A 20,255-nucleotide genomic window follows, 5' to 3' on the forward strand; every position below is an offset into this window, starting at 1 on the left:
GCTGGGGCTGAGTTTTGACGAATAAGGAGAAGTCAGCCCAGTAGAAAAGGAGGACAAGGACACTGGGCTGAGAGCCAGGACATTGTGCATTGAGTTCAGGGTCATTGTGCAGTGAGTTCAGGGTCATTGTGCAGTGAGTTCAGGGTCATTGTGCAGTGAGTTCAGGGTAGGGGAAGGGAAGCATGGGGTGAGGAGCCAGTTGGAGAGGTGGAGAAGCAGGGCCAGGCCAGCACTGCCTGGTGCACCTTGCCACAGGGCACGATTTCTATCCTGAAAGCCAGGGAGCCATCAGGTGACTGGGTTGAAGACAGAATCTGCCTGGAATTGGCCTGCAAGGAGGCCTTCCTGACTGTGTTGAGGGAGGGGAAGGGGCAGATTTGGGCTGGGGCCTCTGCCTTTCTGCCAACCTGCCAGGCTAGGCGGCTAGCTGAGTGGCAGGACAAAGCAGGTACTTCAGGAGGACCAGAAACCATATGATGATGCCTCTTCACACCCTGCATCTGGCAGGATCTTTCTCCCCATTTCACAGATGTGAAAAGTGACCTCAGAATGACTGGTTTAAAGCTACATGGCTCCTCAGCCGACCTGGGACTGAATGGGTGGCAGGGCTTGCCTACTTGAGGATATCGTTGCCAAGGCTGGGCCCTTTTTGCTAGCCCAACCTGCACACCTGCTTTCTTTACTCTGGAGGTGTGTTTCACGTGGCCCTCTCCCTAGAGTAGCAGCAGCACAAGGCCACAAGTTACCTCTCCTAGACGCTTGGGGGAAGGGGGACTCCTTTGATGATAAATGTTTCCTGCTGGACTGCCCCCTCCATACCCTCTCCAGGACCCCAGGCTGGTGTCCCTAGGAAATCCAGAGGATCCCCTGGAGTGGGAGGTAGGAAAACCTCCTGTGGCCCATGACCAGATCACATCCCCACCCCGACTGGCATTCCTGATCCTTCCCAATCAGACTTTAGGCTCCTCTGGCCTTATTGTGTCTCTTGCTATGCCATGGAGCAAAGCTGCCCACTGTTCCCTTCAAAGGGGTAGCCTCTATCCAGCATGCTCTTAGCCCTGCAGTCAGAAAGAGCAGCAGAGGCACAGAATCTGGGGCAGGAGGGGTTATATTTGCAGAATTGGAGCAGTCTGTGTGTCTGGAACCCAGAAAATAAGGGACAGTGCATGATTCATGGAAATGAAGCTGAGAAGCCATAGGAAGGACTTTTATCTTTGTCCCAAGAGCAATGGGTGGGAGATGTCATTGACAGGGTGTAGGCAGGGAGCAATGATTGGTTCTGCTGTGGAAAGCTCTCTCTGGAAGCAGGGAGATCCAGGAAGGGGCAGTTACAGTTATTCAGGTGGCAGAAGCTCTCAGGACTTTGTGGGGTATTATTGGAGGATCCCAAGGATCCCCAGCCCAACTGAAGGTAAATTTGAGGCACCCAAGCTCACAGGACCTGGTTCACAAAGCTGTGTGCCCCAAGATTCTAGCCCAGAATGTTGGGTTTATCTGATGAACTAATGGGTGGTTGGTGGATGGATGGATGGATGGATGGATGGATGGATGGACAGAGGGTGGGTGGGTGGGTGGATGGATGGCATCTATAATCCGCTGCAGGCTGTGCCAGCCCTGGAGGACTCTCTGCTTCTGAGTCACAGAAGGCCCTTCAGGCCTGCAGGGCCCAACAGGAGCTCCTGAGCAGGGACCAGACTTTCCTCATGACCCTTTTGGCCTCTGAAATGCACTCAGCCCTTCCCAGCTTCTCAGAGACTCATTGCTCTAGAGTCAATTTTTTATTTTATTTTTTTCATCATACACTTGACTTGGCAAAGTGTGACGCCAACCAGCCCTGTCCTTCAGCCACATTGCTGGGGAGGCCCAGGAGGCAGTCCTTCCTTTGAGCTGCCTCAGGTCCCAGCTGGTGTTCCCCGGAGCAGGGCCCGAGAGAGGCATGCACAGGCAGGCAACGGTCTGGTTTCCAGCATGTCCTCTATTGTCACAGCCCTCCCTCAGGCCTGGCTCTGTGCCCCTGCTCCAGATGCCAGGCCAGCTGGGCCAGCCACTCAGAACAGGTCAGAGACAATGTAGTCGCTGTGGACCCCATCAATCACCCCTTGGCCGTTGTTGTGGACGAACCAGCAGCCCACCTGTGTGCCATTATGGACATCCTTCCTGTAGTCTTTCTGGTAGCCCCTGGAGAAGGGGGAGAGATGCTGTGATACACAGGGTAGGCGAGATGGCTGATACGCTCATGGACCAAGGTTGAAAAAGGGTGTGATGTTGCCAATTCCATAATTCTCTGGCCAAGAATGAGGTAGTATGGTTACTCCTTCTAGGGGGCTGAGTTTGGCCTTTCCCTGATTCGGAGGGGCCTCAAGGAGGCCAAGACCCCAGAGGGAAATGAGGGAACCCCACAGAAGACAAAGCCTGCTGGACCAATGTGTGTGGGCACAGAGGGCTCTTTCCTCCTGGCTTGTTAGTGGGCAGGGTGAGGATGTCAGATGGGTCCCCGCACCTGGTGACTGCCAGCCGATGTTTCTTCACCAGCATTGTGGCATGTATCTTGGAGGGGTCATTGCCTGGTTTGAGGTCAGACACTTGAAAGGCAAGGGGGCGGAAGAATTGTCCTGGGAAGAAAAACATTTACACTGTCAGCCCCTGCCATCGCCACAGGTAGCATGGCCACTGGCCTTCCAGGGTTAAGGCAAAGGCTGAGGGGGTGCTGTGTGCCGTGCATGGAGAAGCTAGGATGGCCTTTCACATGGCTTTCCCCTCTGCCCTGAACAGCCTGAAGCTTGAGCATTCCATACCCAGGAGCCCGTGTGACTTTGTTGACATCTTGTCACTGTCCAGCACGTAGAAGCCCAGAAAGTGAAGGTGGAGGTGATGTTTCTTCCACACCTGGTGCAGAATCACCTTAAAGGTAATCCCTTTTCCAAAGGAGACCACCATAGCCTCCCTGTTGATCTTCACAGAGAACCTAGGGGAGCAGAGGAGGACAGCCAGGGGCACAGTGGCCATGACACCAGGCATCTGAATCAAGGACATCTTGGCAGAGCCCTCCTTGTGCATGGCACCTGAGAACACACAACTCCAGAAACTATCTCAGGGGTGTGGAGGAAAGACATGTCATGCATGCCGACTATACGTCCCCTGAATGCAGTCTTGCTCCTCCTTAAGCAGGAAAGGGGCTGTCCTCGGCATCCGAGGCCTGGGATCCAGTCCCAGCTTAGCCACTAGATTCCTGGGCAGGTTCTACCCTGTCTCTGAGCCTCAGTGGAGTAACACTCCTGCCCTGCCTCCCAGGCTCTGGGTAATCTAAAGACATAGGAGAGGCTGAGCGGCTTGGGAACTAATGAATTCAGCCAGAGGAGATGCAAATAGGATTCTTGCTGTTACCACATTGCCACACCTACCTGATCCTTGGGTCCATGTAGCCCTTCCCTCAAGGTCAGCCCTATGAACTGTCCAGCTACCAATTCTGGTTCTCACAGGGACCCTAGGGGTTGGCTCAGGTCTACCATGGTCACCCTCCCCCGGGGCAGGGGCTGAAATCTGAGGCCACCAGTCTCCCCTGTAACCCCGTATGGATCTTCTGTCCTCAGATTTCTACAAATCCTTCAAGCCTCCTTCTATCGAGTCCCGGTATGGGGCCTTACCTTTCCGAGGTGACCGTGACTGTGTCCAGCCAGCTGAAAGTACTCTGTGCAGCCCCATTGTGCAGGGTAATCTTCTCTGTGGTCACCTCAATCCGCAAGTCCCTCGGAGAATTGACAATGCCCACTTTGCCAAGGTAAGTCTTTCTGTTCTTAGAGTTAGAGCTGTTTCCCTGGTCACCAATGATCTTCCCATTTACTGTTAAGCCTGCCAGGGGCAAGGGGCAGTAAGAGACCAGTGAGATCTTCTGATCAGCTTGCCATTAAGGATGTGCCTTCTCCCTCAGCAAGAATTGCTGTGAGGTATCAGAGTGAGGGTCCCCAGAAGAGACCAGAACCTCACAGTTAACCCAATCTGCTCCTAGACACTTTGGGTCATGCTGGTGGCTGAGGGCCACAGTGTAGACCTATCTCTTCGCCTGGGCCAGAAAGTATTATTGTTCAGAGAAAAATGATTCCCTAGCTATAGACTGAGTCCTGCCTGCAGGGCCAGGCTGCCCTTAACTCTAACCATCTCCCCAACACACTGGCCCCTGGGGAACTTGGCTAGCCTGTGGTTCTGGACAGCCCTCTCCAGTGTATAAAGATGGGAGCATTGTGGGCAGAGTGAGGACCTAGTCCATGTACCCACCCTGAGGGTCTCCAGGCCTTCCCAGGAAGACCCTTGGCCCCAGCCCCACCCTGCAGCCCCCACCTGTAATGGGGTCCTGAATGAGGCGCAGCACTGTGCCTGGCTCTTCATCAATGTTGAAGCAGATGGCATCCTTTTTCCCTCGGACTTGGATGATGAAGTGGGGGTCTCCGTCCACTGAGGGCACATCAGAGAAAGGGCTGATCCTGAGGCCTCACCCTCTGGCCTCTGTGGGATGGACTCCTAGGCAGGCAGGAGGCACTGGGCCCTGTGCCCTGAGCCTTGCCCCCTGAGAACCCGGGGAACTCACCATAATAGTAGGGTGAAGAAGGAGGCTGGTAGCTGGCTGTGGACACGAAGGGAGAGAGGCCTGAACTAAACAAGCAGGCCTGGGGAGGCACCAGACCCCACCCAGAGTTTGGTTCATACCCCTCCCCTTCCTGCTTCCTAATGCTCTCAACACCCACCCACCCCCATCTCCTCAGGATCCAACCATCTGGCTGCCCCAGGGAGCTGATTTAGGAAGACTCAGGGGGATGCGTAGGGCTGTGCTGGGGCAGGGGACTGTGCCCACGGCATATACTCACTCTGGTAAGCTGTGGCGGCGGACACTGAAAAAAGAAGCCAAAGAGCAGTCGTGAGCAAGGACCTCGGGTGCCCTGTTCCCAACACCTGTGCCTTTTGCCTGTCTGGGGGCTACCAGTGCACAGTGAAACCCAGCACTGACAGACAGAGGGTGGGGATGTGAGCCTTAGCTTAGGCTATAGAAATGGGGGCATGCCCGGGAACTTCTTTCTAGGACTGGCGGTGATATGGTGCGATTTTAAGGCCAAGGGCGTGGCACTTTGATATGGCTAAAATGCAGGCCATCAGATGGTCAGCTTGTCTGTCCTGAGTAATGCTCACAGCAGATCCTGCCCGCCACTCTTGAACTCCTGCCCCATCCATTGTTGGGGTGCGATGAGGCTTACAGCTGTCCTTGGTAGTAACACACACAGACACACACACACACACACACACAGACACACACACACACACACCCCATATGCACGTACACACAGGTGATGTACATTTGACAGGGGAAAGCTGGATAGAACAACCGGTATTGATGGAGGTGAGGCAGGCAGGGGCTGGGGTAGCTTTGCCTGGTGGTGATGGGCTTGTGAGGGGTGAGGCTCCAATTTTATGATGAGAGAGACACAGGATGCTCAGCTCAGGCACTGCAACCCGGCTGCCTGGGCCAGAACCCTGGCTCAGCCACCTGAGGACAGAGTCCTTGCGCACACAGACCTAACCTCTGTGCCTCAGTTTCCTCACAGTAAAATGAGAGCCTTACTCAGAGGTTGCCCTGGACTCATCGACTGTGATGCCTGATGTGGGACATGCTCCTTTGCAGGCCACATAGTACTCTCCTACTGACTGTCCCTCCTTGGACAGAGGAAGCCACCTCCACTCAACGGACAAGAGCCCTGGCGCTCAGAGCGGGGCAGAGCCAGGCCCAAAGTTGCTCATGAGTGGGCAGCAGAGCTGGGACCTGAGCCCAGGCGAGCTCGGAAAGGCCTCCTGGGTTCTCTTTTGTCTCCCTCCCGGGACCCCGACCCTGCTGCTGGCTGAAGCTCACCTGCTTCCTCGGGCCCTGTGAGGGAAGAAGGGGAGAAATGTGTTAGAAGCCTCAGACTCCTGGGTTCTGGGCCAAAGTGATCAATATGCTGCCTGTCCATCCAGCCCCAGGCTGTGGGCCTCCCAGCAGCCAGCTGTGCTCCCAGAACAGGGAGCTCCTGGCCTGGCCTGGACCAGCTCTTTGCCTCCCATGTCCCCCAATGCCCACACCCCCAGCCTGTGTGGCCAGTTGTGGGATACTCAGGACTCCTCTCTTGGGGTATGGTGAGCAGGCCTGGTCCCAGCCTCCAGCTCTCAGAGCCTCTTCCTCTGGCCATCCCTAGGCGAGTGCTCAGGGCTTAGCTTTAAGGCTGGGAGTGCTTCTTCCTGTCTAACTGAGCCCTTCCACGTTGCAGCCTAAGTCCCTCTCCCGGAAGAGACCCTGGGCAGGGTCCTCACTCCTGTACTCATATCCCTTTAGAGACTCAGAGGTTCCTGATTACCCCACCCCCCACTGTCCATGCTGCTGGCTTCACTCCCTCCACACACGCTCCCCAGCGCTTGGCCAGCTTTCCTTCAGTGCCCCTGGGCCTGCTCCTCTTCAGTGAGGCTGGGTCTCCCAGGCTGGCCCACTCCTCTCAGGACCCCCGAGGCCCCAGTTGAAGAGAAAGGCCTCCCAGTTCTGGCCTTCACTCCCCGTGTCCACCTTCGCCAGGCTTGTCAGCAATAGCCATCTGGTTGTCACTGTCCTCAGGCTTGGTCACCACCATGGAGGTCAGTGGAGTCACAAAGTGGTACTTGAGGGACAGGTCCAGGGCCTGGGCTGTGAGGTTCTCCTTCTCACTTCCATGGGCGTTCTTGCTGTAGGGAGGGGCATGGCGAGAGGGTCAGCCTGGAGCTCAGCTCCCTGCCCTACATTGACTCCCAGCACCAGGCCAGGAGCCCAAGTGGCAACCCAGGACCCCCTAAGACCAGGGTGGAGCCTGCTAGAGCTCAGAAAATACTGGTTCACCAGCTCCCTGGGACAGATGGACAGTCTGTGCTTCCTCTCTGAGGGGCCTCCGTCTCCCCAGCTATAACATATAAGGGGCTTGCAATGGCCACTGCAACAGCCACTACTGGTGAGTGCTCAGCAGGCGCCAGGCCCTGCACCAGGGACTTCACAGGCTAGTCCCTCCTAAAAGGAGCTGACATGCCTCTCCATTGGGCCCCCTGCTCTGCCCTCTGGGGACTGAGGGCATCGCTCGCCATCGCTGTCCCCAGATGTCAGGCTGGGCTCTGCCCTGGACAACATTCTGATGGATTTGGGAGAAAAGAGGTCAGATCAGCCAGGCATGTGCCTGGGGTGCACTTCCCAGGTGTGGCCAGGTCATCTTCCTCTTGTGTACCCGCAGAGCAGAGCCTGCCAGAGGCAGTCACAGGGACAGGCTGGGGCAGTGCCAGGGCCCAGCGTGGGGCCCAGCTCTGTGAGGGGTGGTCCTGGGTCACCGTTTGTCCAGCAGCTGCTCAATGGTGAGGTAGGCCCAGAGCCGCTCGATGTAGCTCCCAAAAATGTAGTCTTGTTCCTGCAGGGCCTTCTCCATCTCCTTCAAGTCCACCTCCTCCGTGAAGGTCAGGTCAGTGAGTGCCTGGGGCAGGGATAGGGCAAGGTGAGAGGTGCAAGGAATGGAGGCCTGAAGCCAGGTGGGCCCGGTTCAGGGGCTGCCACTGCTGGACCGTCAGCCTGTAGGCACAGGCTCCATCAGTGCTTGATCCCCCATCCCCAGCCCATATCCAGACCCAGGCCAGCTTACCCCGTGGCCCTTCACATCCGCCTTAAAGTTGTTCATGTCCTCGTCCAGCAGGCGCCCAGCCACCACGATCTCAGAGCCATCATAGAAGTGCTGGTAAGTGTTTCGGGTCAGGTCCAGGATAGCGTTTTCAGGGTACTCCACCTCCACTGCGGTCAGCAGCGGGTAGGCCACCTCCTCATAGAAGCCCTGGAGTCCAGAGAGGGGACTTGGTCATCTCAGGCCACCAGGGCAGGCGGGCACAGAGAGGAGTGTGGGAGGGTTCCTACTGACGCCTCCGAAGTTGTTGAGTCCCACAGGCTGGGCTGGGCCCGGCCTGACCTCCACTTCTACATGGGCCTGGCTGTGCCCTTCATTGTGTGGGAGCCCCCTCTGCTACCCCAGCCCCACACCCAGAAAAATACAGGCGTTCTTGCACTAGAAAGCACTCAAGAAATGTTTGTAAAAATGAAGGGAAGGAGGAGAGGACAGGAGGAGAGGCTGCCTAGAGAAGGCGTAGGGTGGCAGCAGGTGGGGATGGAGGCCCAGGGGTCCACGGTGGAGGCCGAAATGCAGGCACCTGGGCCAGGAAGGGTTGGTGTTGCCAGATTTAGCGAATGAAAGTACAGGACATGCGGTTAAGTTGGAATGTCAAATATATAAGAAGTTGATTTTTGTTATAAGTATGTCTGTTATGGCCTGAGTTTTGTGCCCCCCAAATACCCAAATATGTAGGTTAAATTCCTTACCCCCAGTCCCTCAAGATGTGGCCTTGTTTGGACAGAAGGTCTTTACAGAGGTGACCATTCAAAATGAGGTCTTTGGGTTGGACCCCAATGCAGTGTGCCTGGTGTCCTTATGAAAAGGGGACAGACACACACAGGGGAGAGGATGTGAAGAGACAGGGAGAGAGGCCTGGCAGATCCCCCCTCAGGGCCCTCACAAGGAACCAACACTGTTGACACCTTGAACTTGGACGCCCAGCCTCTAGGACTGTGAGACAGTACATTTCTGCTGTAAGCCCCTCAGTTTGTAGCACTTGGCCCTGGCAGCCCCAGCAAACTAATACCATGTGCTATGCAATCTTTAGGGCAGACTTACACTAAAATATTACTTTTATTTTTTCAGAAATTCATATTTAAGTGATGTCCTATATGTGCTGTGGCAAGCCTATGGAGGAACCCCTTCCGTGCAGCCCGATGACGAAGCTAGAACCATTAATGATGGGTAAGAACCAGAGGTAGATTTCAACTTAAGCGGAAGTTCTTTCTAATTATTGAAATGACCACCCGATGGCACAGCTCCCTGAGGAAGGAGTGAGCCCCTCATTCCTGGAGGGGTACAAGACAAGGCATACCTGCAGCTGCAAGTTGGCATCGGAATCCTCATAAATGCGCCGGGCGAACCCATTGTTCTCCAGGGCCAAGCTTTCCAGGAAGTTATAATTCAGATTGTTGCCAAAGCCCAGGGTATATAAGGGAAACCTGCCTCCAATGGCACTTAGCACGTTCTCCTGTATTTTAGCGGGTCTGCTTTCACCTGCAGGATAAAGGGGTGTTCACATTCTAGCCACCACCCAGACAACTGTCTGGACTCACTCTGTCTGAAGAGATCTGACTCCTGCACGTGCAGTGCGGGAGGCTTCATGGTCAGGAGCCTTTGTCAGACCCGAGGGTGGGGAGCCCTGGCAGGGGGAGGCAGGTCCCTGCCTTCAAGAGCCTCACACTCCACAGGAGCCCTGGGGAGAGCTGCCCAAGGTCTTGCAGCAAGCGGGCTACAGAGCCAGGAGCGGCCGCCAGGCAATGGGGTTCTGATTTAGAGCTATAGCCGCCTGCCTCACCAACATTGGCGTCCCCGTCGGTCAGCATGATGACGATGGAGGTGCTCCTCTCTGGCACTGTGTGCTCCTCCCGGGCCTTGTTCAGCATGCTGATGCCTGTCAGCAGCCCGTCGTTGATGTTGGTCACTGGCACACAGAGAACACCATGGGAGGAGGCCCTCAGGGGACCATCGTGGAGGAGGGGGTAGGGGCATTAGGCCCTGCTCATGTGCCCAAGGACTCTGTCTGCCAGTACGTGGTGGTACTCAGTACACACTGACTAGTCAGTGAAGAATGAATGATTTAACCTTTCAAATGGGGGTCAAACTGCCTCTCAGGGTTGCTGTAGGAATAGAAGCACATGGTGATAGTAAAAACAATTTGGGAAACAGTCAGATGGACTCCGGCCCTTCACTGGGAGGACAGGGGAGCAGTACAGACATCACTTGTGATTTTCTGTAAGAAACGACCAACAGTAAAGGTTCTCTGTGGCCTGATCTTGCTGGGAGTTGGGGTGCACCCGCATCATGGGTTAGAAGCAGACAGATGGGTTTTCTTAGACCCTGAGATCAAGCCTGAGGACCCCACCCCACTCCCACCTCTACCCCAGCCAGGGTCTGCCGGCCTGGCTAGCAAAGCCTGTGCCCAGGAAGGAGGGAAACAGGCTGCTCAGGCAGAGGGAGGGCATTGAGAACGTTGCTCTCCCCTCTGTTCTTACTTCCTCGATCTCTAATGTTCTTCACAAACTCCCTGGCCTCCTGGATGTTCTCAGGAGTGGCTTGAACTAAAGTGTCTTTCCAGGTGGTCACATCGGAATCGAACAGGATGAAATTCAGGTAGTCCTCCTGTTTTATATCCTCCAGGATTTTGAGGAGGGCATCCCTTGTCTGGGAAAGAGAAAGACAGGCAGACAAGAAGGTGGGAGAGGGAGCCACAGACAGCCTGCTTTCTTCACAGCTGGGCTGGCAGTGGGGCCCCTGTGGCCTGCAACAATGGGGGTGGCCATTTCTGCCTTTTTTATCCTATTCTCCTTCCTCCTCTTTCACAGGAAACATCAGCTTTGTCCACTTTAAACAAAACTGTCGCCCATCCTGGGTGGCTCAGTAGTAGAGTGTTGTTCCGTACACCAAGAGGCTGTAGGTTTGATTTCTGGTCAGGGCAAATACCTAGGTTGCAGGTTCAATCCGCATTTGGTGCACCTACAGGAGGCTACTGATTTGTTTCTCTCTCACATCGATGTTTCTCTCCCCATGCCTTCCCCTCTCTCTGTAAATTTATAAACATACTGTTGGGTGAGGATTTTTAAAAAATATATACCCCCCCACCCCCCACCTGTTACCCCCACTTGCACAGAAGAGAGTACCTGCTCTATTTTCCGCCCAGACATGGAGCCGCTGATATCAATCACGAAGACCACATTCTTAGGCACCACAGGAAGGCCTTGAGGTGCAAAGAAGTGCACAAAGTAGCCATTGACTATCTGGAGAGGGGAGAGAGAGACTAGAGGTCATGTCCATGAAGCAACCACAGGGTGGCTAATCTTGCAAATAAAAGCTGACAATTAGCAGGGCGAGAAGACCATGTCAGTTCCCACCCTCTTGAGTGTGCCACACAGGTTCTGGTCTGCCCGCCACCCCCATGCCCTGCAGGAAACGTGGCCTTGGACCGAGTATCCAGGGGGATGGTGCTAGATGCAGCTGCAGCCCCTCTCCCCCCACCCCCAAGCCCACACTCCACTGTGATGGGGAATCCACCAGCCTGATGAAGCCAGTAGGGAGGTACCTGCACGTTGGCTGGAGACTCTCTGTTCACATCGTAGGTTATGATGAAGTCTCCGTTGAGGAGGGTGTCTCCACAGGTTGGGCATGAACGCTGTTGGTCCAAGCTGGGCTTGAAGGACACATGGCCCTGAGGGAGGGACAAGGGGGGTCTTGCTCAGCTTGTCCAGGCACCTCCCACTGCAGACCTCAGCCCATGGGTGCCTTGGGAGCCGAGGCAGAGCCCTCCTAGGGAGAAGCCCAGAGGTGGGCACCCGGCAGTCCTGCCACCACCAGCATACACTGGACTTCCTGAGCACTGCTCTCTCCTCGGTGATCAGGGGCAACTTGGAGGACAGTGGCCTTATCTGATGCAGCCTTTGTCTTTCCCTGTTCAGCGAAGTCCCTGTGTTCAGCCTACTTGGCCTTCAGCACTGAGAAGCCACTTAGGTGGGGAGCTGTGCACCGTGAAAAGGAGCTTCATGTTGGGTGGTACGTGTTGGTGCCAAGAGGAGGAGGAGGGGAAAGGAAGCAAAGCAGGGAGGTGGGAGCGGGCACTGCCCTGCAGAAGCCAGCAGCCCTCTGAGTGTGTGCTCCTTGGGCCTCGCCCTACAAGTCCTGAGTGACTTAGGTTTGCTCTTCGTGTAAACATGCATGCATCCACAGCCCATGGTCAGCAAGACCCTGGAATAGTAGGGCTTTGGGGATCAGAGTCAGCCACTAGCACCAAGAGTAAGGTTCCCTTTCAACTTCCACCCCCTCAATGTGGAGTCAGCAGATCTAAATGACTCCCTCTGGCCTCAGTGTCCTTATCGGTAAAACAGGGGCAGTCACCTGTCCTGCCTACCTCCCAAGGTAGAATGACACTGGGCTTTATAAGTGGTCCCCCCACACATACCAGTTCTAGCCCAAGCAACTGGCCAAGCACTTTGAGTTAATCATGCAGCCCTACTGGCCCTGCTGAAACTGGGGGACAGGATGAGGGCTTAGGGAAGGGTTCTGGGCATGTCCGTTCCTCAGGCCGGTCATCCTCAGCAAGCAGCCCCCTGCCTCCAGCATCCCCACTCCTGACCAGGTGGCCAGGGAGACAGTGATGGCAGCAGATAGACACACCCTCACGAGCATCACCCAAGCCCTAGGGCTCAGACTGGTCCTGCTAGGGTCTGGGTTCCCGCCCCTGCCCCCCAGGCCTGAGAGGCATCTATACCACCTTTTTCCCTGAGAAGGACTTGCTGAGGGCGCTTTCCAGGAGGTCATTGGTGATGAATGAGGCCTGAGCATCCAGCATGCTAATGCCCTGGGGCTCAAAGATGTCTACCTCGATCTGCAATGTCCAAAGATAAGGAGATGTTACTCAGTGACAGTACAGAGGCCACCTCTAGGACAGGGCCCAAAGCGATGGGTCAGTGGTGGTGCAGGGACCAGCTTGTAGGACAACTCTGTGACAGCCACACCTGGTGTCTCCCACCAAGAAAATGAACAAAAGGGCTCTTCAATGGTACTCTAACCCCAAGGCTCTCCAATGGCTGCCAGGTGGTGTCCAATTTCCACCATGAAGTCATTTCAGATCTGATGTAGGCAGAGCCTGTTATAACCAGTTACCAGCACAGAGACACTTTGTGATGTTGCCCCAACGGCCCAGCTTCCAAAGATCTGGGTGAGTCCAGCCCAGCCTCCTCCTCCCCTTGGCCCAGTTGCTATGGCCAGAGCCATTGGAGTTCCCCCGAGCTTCCTCCACCAAGTGGTGAGGTCTGAACTTCTGTGTCCTTGACCTTGCTCCGAGCTCCACTCCAGGGGCCCTTCCCCAACCGCCCCTCCTGTGCCCACAGTTTCAGCAGGGCCTGCAGAGGTGTTTGATTACCTCAAAGTCCTTGACCAGTTGTTTGGGCTGGACCTTAAGATACATCTCATATTTGCCCTTGTTCCTCTTCAGCAGCTCTTCGTAGGTCAGCTCAAACGTGACGTTGCTGCCCGCAGCCACATTGACTGACACCGTGAATTTCTCCAACTTCCGCCCAGAGGCCCTGAATGGGATGCAAGACAGCAACTGCCCCACAGACTGCACAGCCCCACCCACCCTGAGCCTTGGGTTCATGTCAGCCCCTTGGGAGAGACACCTACTCACTCTCAGCCTCATTTACCTCAACATCAAAATGGGATAATGTGGTGAGAATTACGGGCACATTTTGCAATAATGATAATAATAATAACTGCTGCCGTTGTTGTTTGCATCCCTTACAGACCAGACATTCTCCCCCAGGCCTGGGGTCCGTACTTACTTGACCAAACCAGCTGTCTTGCCCTGGGACACAGCCTTTTCATACTGCTTCTTGGCGACTTCCTTCTCCTTGACATTACCAGGGTAGGTAACACCGTCGATGGTCCTGCAGGGAAAGTGTTGGGGCTCATGCTGGGCCAGACTCCCCTCCAGATCCCAGAGCCAGCAGCCATGGGGACACCCACAGCGTGAAGTTGGTGATGAAAGCGGTCTTGGGCAGCTCCACGTCAAAGGAAACCTCCTTGGCGGCATCCGCGCGGTTGACGGCCCTCGTGGTGACAACATTGTGAGCAAAGCGGGAGGTCACCTTGCAGCTGACCTTGGTACTGTAGACCTCAATGTCGTCAGCCTTCTGTGGGAGATGGGATGGTGATCAGTGGTGACCTGCCAACCCGGGCCCTGGGAAACAGGTCTTCTAACCTGGCCACTCCTCTTCCCAAGGCCCTGCCTGGGAAGCACCCCAGTCACCCGTGTGGGAAGCCTGGTGGCCTCCTCCATCCCCCTGCTCAGTTGGCCACCTCTGTCCTGATGATGGGCGCCTGGGCAGTCCTGGTGCCCCTGGCATGCACTGGCCTTCCTGAGCACCTCTCTCCCCTCGGAGACCAGGGGCTTCTTGGCGGGCAGAGGCCTTGTCTGAACAGCCTGTGTTTCTCCCTGTTCACTGGGCCCCACGGGTTCCTTAGCTCAGCCTCCCTCATTGCTCAGCAGCAAGAAGTCACTTAGGAAGGGGAGTTTTGCACCATGAGAAGGAACTTCACATAATGCCAAGAGGAGAAGGCAAGGGGAGGGATCAAGCCAGGGTGCAGGGAAGGTGAGCTGAGAGAGGCTCTAGGGAGATGCCTGGGTTAAACATGGCCTCCTTAACCCTTTTGTGTGGTTCCATGCAGCCTGGAGCCAGTGAGATCTTATAAAAAAACAAATGTGACCCTGTTCCCCTCCCTGGTGAAACCCTCCCGTGCTCCCATTGCCCTCAGGACAGTGTTCCCCATGCTCTGAGGTCCTCCAGGAGGGACTTGTCACCTCCACTCTGGTGCTCCGGCCAAGCCAGGTCTCCGCCCCTCTGACCCCGGGGGTCAGAGACCTGTCCCAGCTCCCTGCTCACCTTTCACACTTCCATTTAGAAAGCTCGCCCTCTACCCTCCTACTGTGCCCTTTGGTAATTGTGTGATTCTACCTCACAAACAGGGACTTATTTCCTGTGCTGTGAATAGAGTGTGGGCAGGACTTCATGTCCCCAATAGTCTCTTTCCCCCGGTGCCGGAGGGGGCGGGGGTGAGGGGACGGTGAACTGAGCGTAGCTCTACGGAGATGTCTGGGTTAAACGTGGATATAAAGATGCTCCGTGGGCTTCCTCTTTGCCGCATCTATTGCGAGGATGAAGACCATTCTCAGCAGTCAGACTGTGGATGTCCCAGAAAATGTGGACACCACTCTGGAGGGGCGCACAGTTATTGTGAAGGGCCCCGGGGGCACCCTGTGGAGGCACTTCAACCGCATCAGTGTAGAGCTCAGTCTCCTCAGAAAGAAAAAGAAGAGGCTCCGGGTTGACAAGTGGTGGGGAAATAGAAAGGAACTGGCCACAGTTCGCACTATCTGCCGTCATGTACAGATCATGATCAAGGGTGTTACACCGGGCTTCCGTTACAAGATGAGGTCTGTGTACGCTCACTTCCCCATCAGCGTCGCTATTCAGGAGAATGGTTCTCTTGTTGAAATTAGAAATTTCCTGGGCGAAAAATACATCCGCAGAGTTCGGATGAGGTCAGGCATTGCTTGTGCAGTATCTCAAGCCCAGAAAGATGAGTTGATTCTTGAAGGAAATGACATTGAACTTGTATCAAATTCCGCTGCTTTGATTCAGCAAGGCACAAGAGTTAAAAACAAGGATATCAGGAAATTTTTGGATGGTATCTATGTTTCTGAAAAAGGAACAGTTCAGCAGGCTGATGAATAAGATCTAAGTTGTCCAGCTATAGAAACACCGAGATGCCAAATGATTTGCCACACTTGTTTATGAAACTATAACGATGTACAATAAAAACCTTGTATTGGGAAAAAAAAAAAATGCTCCGTGTAGATGTGACGGGGCCTTTCACCACCCAGCCCAGTATCAGCCACTGCTGGGTAAGTGTTAGTGGAAGGAAGGACGGTGCAATGGCCATCCTGGGCTGCATCTGGGGAGGTCCTAGGGGGCATGGTTCTATGACACCCTTTCCTGGGGGTCTTGAGTCACATGGGGATCTGCCAGGGTAGGGGCTGTGAGCTGTTTGTCAGCTGTGCAGGACCTGCTGCTATGGCCCAACTCTTCAGCTGTTGAGCAACCAGCTCCACCCTGCCTCCCTCACCATGCCCTGTCCCTGGTGAAAGTCCTCACCTCATCGACGCTGCGTTTCTGGAAAAGCAAAGACAAACACACTGTCAGATCAAGGCCAAGGCCACTGTGGCTGGGCGGCAAGTTCTTGGTAGAGGCCAGGGTTCAGTGGTGACCCCCACCCGCCCACACACCTTGAAGGGCCCCTGGATGTAGGACCCACCTGGAGCCACTTGTCAGAGTAGGAAGGGCTCTGAATAGATGGGGAAAGTGAGATCTGCTGAGAGCAGGTCTTGGGCTACCCAGGGGAGCAGGACAGGGCTTTTCCCCTGCTCCACAGCCCTCGGCTCACTCTGCCTGTCCCTGCACCTGGGTCCATGAGGCCTCCTCGCACAGCACCCCGCACCCCTGCTCACCACAGGGCTCAGCCCAGCCCTTCCTAGGCGCCTCTGCCCTTTTCTCAGAGGTGGACCTTCACAGCTGCTCAGTGAGGTGAGCAGTTCGTGGTGTATCACCCATTTGACAGGTGGGGAAACAGAGGCCCAGGGAGAGCTAAGAGCCTTGCCCAGAATCAAAGGGTAAGTTTGGAGCCCATTTCTCCCAAAACCCAGCCCTGTCCCCTGCAGCTCATGACCCCGCCCTCTACCTCCCCCTCCCGCATGTAGAGGACCACCCAGGCTGGGACCTCTGCCCCGTGATGGGCCCAGATTGTGAACAGAGGACAGACTTACCTCAAGTGGCCGGGAGGGGCTTCTTGGGAAGCCAAAGGCCACGGAGCTGGAGAGCAGGGCCACGATGAGGCAGGGCCACCAAGCGGACGCCATCGCTGAACACACAGGCCTGGCCCGCAGTCTTTATATGAGCCAGCTGACCGGTGGGGTCAGTGACCTCCAGCAGTGCGGGAAAAGTGGGAGGCGGAGGCTGTCTGGGAAGCCAACATGTGGGTGGAGTAATGGGACCTGGATTTGCCTGAACCAAAGGGGCCCCGTGGGTACTGTCCACAGCATTGGAACTTCACCCCCAGAGGCTGGGGGACATGGAGGCCTGGGGTAAGCAGAAGCCGTGTGTTGGCAAATGAGTCCTGTGACTCCCTGGGTGGGGACAATAGTGACAAGGTGTGGAGTCACATTTAGAGCAAATAGCATCTGTCAGCCTCATTGCCTCTTACCCGCACCACTGGCATGGCCCCTGGATCACAGCCACCCCCTGCTCAAGGCAGCCAGGCCACAGAACCAGACCCATCATCTAAGGCTCTGATTTCCATGGCTGCAGCCCTTGCTCAGTATCCTTCTCTGGTTCTCATGGCCCCAGGGAAAGGATGAACCCCAAGTCCTGTGGCCCAGCTCTCTCTGTTACCTGGTTCCAGCTTGCTTTTCTGAAGTTTCTCTCCACCCCTGGTATGCCCTTTTTTGGTCTGCACATTGCATATCTCTGCCAGCCCCTGTGCCTCCTCCGGAGCCTTCCTCTTTCATACCTAGCTGACTGCAAGCAACTTTGCTGCATCGTTACCCTGAGTTGAGGTTTGCATGTTGAGGCCTGATTAGGGCCTCTAGACTCTGGGCTCCAGGAGGGCCAGGCCATGTCACATTCATCCCTGAGTTCCCAGGGCCTGGCCAGTGACTCAGCTGCCCTCAACCTCTTAAAGAGTCATTTCCCACTCTGACAGGGAGGCTCAGTTGGTTGGAGCATCATCCATACACCAAAAGATGGTGGGTTCTCATCCTCTCATGGGGATCCAAGATCTGAGACACAAAATAGCCTGCCCAGATCCTTCTGTTCATCCTGTATCCTTCCAGGATTGGTCCATGCCAACACACCCTTTGTGTGTCAGCCCCGCTCGGGGCAGGTTTCTCACCCTCTCCTGAACCTGGGAACAGGTGCACTACCAGCAGAGAGGGGCTGCCGGGCCGAGCCCCAGCCTGGACCCTGGGGCTCAGATCAAGATGCTGAGCCCCATGTCAAAGTTGTGTTCTGTTCTGTTCATTTGTAGCTTCCCTTCCCCCTTTCCTGGTGATTGATTTTAGAAAAGAAAGTAAGCTGCTCAGAAGGCCCTAGAAGTGGGGAGAGGGGCCAGGAAGGCGACCAGCGTTGGGGATTTTGCCAAAAGCCTGGGTAGAGCAGTCTGGATCATCTGGCACCCCCCTGAGTGGGACCCCATAGTGCCTCCTGTGTGGAGGGTCCCTGGACTTGCCCCAGCGCCACCCTCTCCTTCAGCCATGTTGACGGCAGCGGCAGAGAAGATAGGAACTTACAGCCCATTTCTCACTGGAGAGGAAAACATGTCACCTGGCTTTGCGGAGAAGGTTCCACCTTATGCTCATAGTACATTATCTCTACCATGTGCTAGGATATCACTTAAAAGGACAATGTAAAATACTTGAATGAGCTTGTATTATAACATTAATATTATTGAGAGTATCTTCTTTCCAGGCTGAAGTGATTCATTATTCTAGTCTGCTTTAGTCCTTTGTAATTTGTGGTAATTATGCTTTTCTTTTTAATACAAAAAAAACGTATAAAAATAAAAACTTGAAAAGGCAAAAAAAAAAAAAAAAAAAAAAAGATGGTGGGTTCAGTTCTCAGCCAGGGCACAAACCTGGGTTGCAGGTTTGATACCCAGTCAGGGCACATACCTGGGTTTCGGTTTTGATCCCCAGTTGGGGCACGTGCAGGAGACAACAGATCAATGTTCCCCTCTCTCCGTCTCTCCTTTCCTCTCTCTGAAAATCACTAAAATCATGTCCCCAGGTGAGGATTAAAAAGAGAGAGGAGGAACCAAGATGGAGGCATAAGGTATAGACCTGTGCGTGCTGCCTCCCACAACAACATTAAAACTACCAACTATAAGACAAAGCAGCTGTCATCCAGAACCACGGGAAAGATGGCCCAGTGGAAGTTCTACAACTGGAAGGAAAGAAAGAGGCGCATTGAGACTGAGTAGGAGGTACGGAGGCACGCGCCAGGTGGGCTGCAATTGGATGCACGTTTTTTGTTTTGTTTTTTATTTGTTAATATATTTTATTGATTTTTTACAGAGAGGAAGGGAGAGGGATAGAGAGTTAGAAACATCGATGAGAGAGAAACATCGATCAGCTGCCTCCTGCACATCCCCCACTGGGGATGTGCCCACAACCAAGGTACATGCCCTTGACTGGAATCGAACCTAGGACCCTTCAGTCGGCAGGCCGACGCTCTATCCACTGAGCCAAACTGGTCAGGGTATGATGCGCGTTTTTTTTCAATCGGAAGGGGATACAAGCTCTCGAATCCACTGAGCCTGTTTGGGGCGGGATTCTGAGGTCCCAGACCCGTACGTGGAGAGGCTGGACTGTCTTGCAGCGGGGCGGAGAGTGAAGGTGGCTTTCTTGTGGAGCTGCTCGCAGGGACGTGGAGATGCAGAGAGGCGAGGAGTCGCGAAGACACTGATGACAACCATTGCTGTTTGCTCTGCCCTGGTGATTCTCTGAGACCCCGCCCTACTCAATTTACATCCCCACCCAAGCTGTGCCAGTGACACAGAAGGAACCACCTGTGCTTTTGCAGCCTAACCCAACAAATTGCTGATTTCAACTCCTCACATCCATAAGGGACACACTCAAGAAGCAGACTCAGGTTCGGAGGAATCTGTAGCTGGACCCAGCTGGGCCAGCGACATGGAACCGCTGTACCAGCAAACGCACAAGCAGGTCCACCAGATCCAGTCTCACATGGGACGCCGGGAGACGGCAGACAAGCAGTCTGTGCACTAGTAGAAAACGAAATCCAAGCAAGCATACCAGATATTCAGCCAGCTAGAATGCCTGGAGATTTTGTCCAGCAGGGAACCTCCCAACAAAAGACAGAATGCCAAACTTCGTGTTGACCAGTTAAAGTATGATGTCCAGCACCTGCAGACTGCTCTCAGAAACTTCCAACATCGGAGATACGCAAGGGAGCAGCAGGAGAGACAGCGAGAGGAGCTTCTGTCTCGCACCTTCACCCCCAACGTGGGATGTGGCGCCCCCTGTGAGGCTGTGTGAAGCTGCGATGGCCCCTGCAAGGCTGCGACGTCCCCTGCTGGGCTGTGACGACCCCTGTGAGGCTGCGTGAGGCTGTGATGGCCCCTGCAAGGCTGCAACGGCCCCTGCGAGGCTCCGAGGGCCCCTGGGAAGCCGGCGGAACCGCGCAAGCCGCCCAGACAGCTTCGTCGATGGCCCGCGAACCAGCTCACAGCCCATGCACAACTATCACCCGAAGGGCGAGAGGGGCGAGAGCAGCTGTAGTGTTGCTTTCTCCTCAGTTTTGGTAGCGAAATCCTCATTTTAAACATAAGAGGACACATTATTGTAAAAAGCCGTAATGTGGCTCCGCACCCTCTGAGTAGAGCGTGAACAAGTCATGAGAGACCCTTCCGAGCACAGGGACACGTTGCGGTGAAAATAGCTACAATTTCTATGTGTATGACCTTTGA

At 54.9% G+C, this 20,255-nt stretch overlaps 3 protein-coding genes across 3 annotated transcripts; 2 read left to right on the forward strand and 1 right to left on the reverse strand.

Moving 5' to 3' along the window:
* Positions 1-2,048: 2,048 nt before the first annotated feature.
* ITIH3 (inter-alpha-trypsin inhibitor heavy chain 3) lies at positions 2,049-16,629 on the reverse strand (the record flags this gene model as incomplete). Its single annotated transcript, XM_081106215.1, has 20 exons — positions 2,049-2,178; positions 2,501-2,612; positions 2,796-2,965; positions 3,645-3,849; positions 4,336-4,449; positions 4,583-4,618; positions 6,578-6,732; positions 7,360-7,499; positions 7,665-7,850; positions 8,998-9,179; positions 9,481-9,606; positions 10,178-10,346; positions 10,823-10,939; positions 11,242-11,367; positions 12,427-12,540; positions 13,078-13,240; positions 13,496-13,600; positions 13,680-13,846; positions 15,869-15,886; positions 16,537-16,629. 20 exons carry the CDS (start codon positions 16,627-16,629, stop codon positions 2,049-2,051), a joined length of 2,628 nt encoding a protein of 875 aa, XP_080962341.1.
* On the forward strand, positions 14,852-15,499 carry LOC308529860 (large ribosomal subunit protein uL6-like). Its single transcript, XM_081106216.1, has one exon. The coding sequence runs from the start codon at positions 14,870-14,872 to the stop codon at positions 15,446-15,448; it is 579 nt and encodes a 192-aa protein (XP_080962342.1). The 5' UTR covers positions 14,852-14,869; the 3' UTR covers positions 15,449-15,499.
* A 2,829-nt stretch (positions 16,630-19,458) lies between the features above and the next one.
* On the forward strand, positions 19,459-19,824 carry LOC308530137 (Golgi SNAP receptor complex member 2-like; the record flags this gene model as incomplete). Its single annotated transcript, XM_081106613.1, is given in 3 exon segments — positions 19,459-19,549; positions 19,552-19,579; positions 19,581-19,824. Coding segments are annotated over 3 exon segments (363 nt in total).
* Positions 19,825-20,255: the final 431 nt, after the last annotated feature.

The sequence above is a fragment of the Myotis nattereri genome, assembly GCF_964212035.1.
Source record: "Myotis nattereri genome assembly, chromosome: 14".
Taxonomy (NCBI): Eukaryota; Metazoa; Chordata; class Mammalia; order Chiroptera; family Vespertilionidae; genus Myotis; species Myotis nattereri.

Bases quoted from the DNA above. Each gene is read 5' to 3' on its own strand.
- LOC308529860 (XM_081106216.1), top strand. From the start codon at position 14,870: ATGAAGACCATTCTCAGCAGTCAGACTGTGGATGTCCCAGAAAATGTG.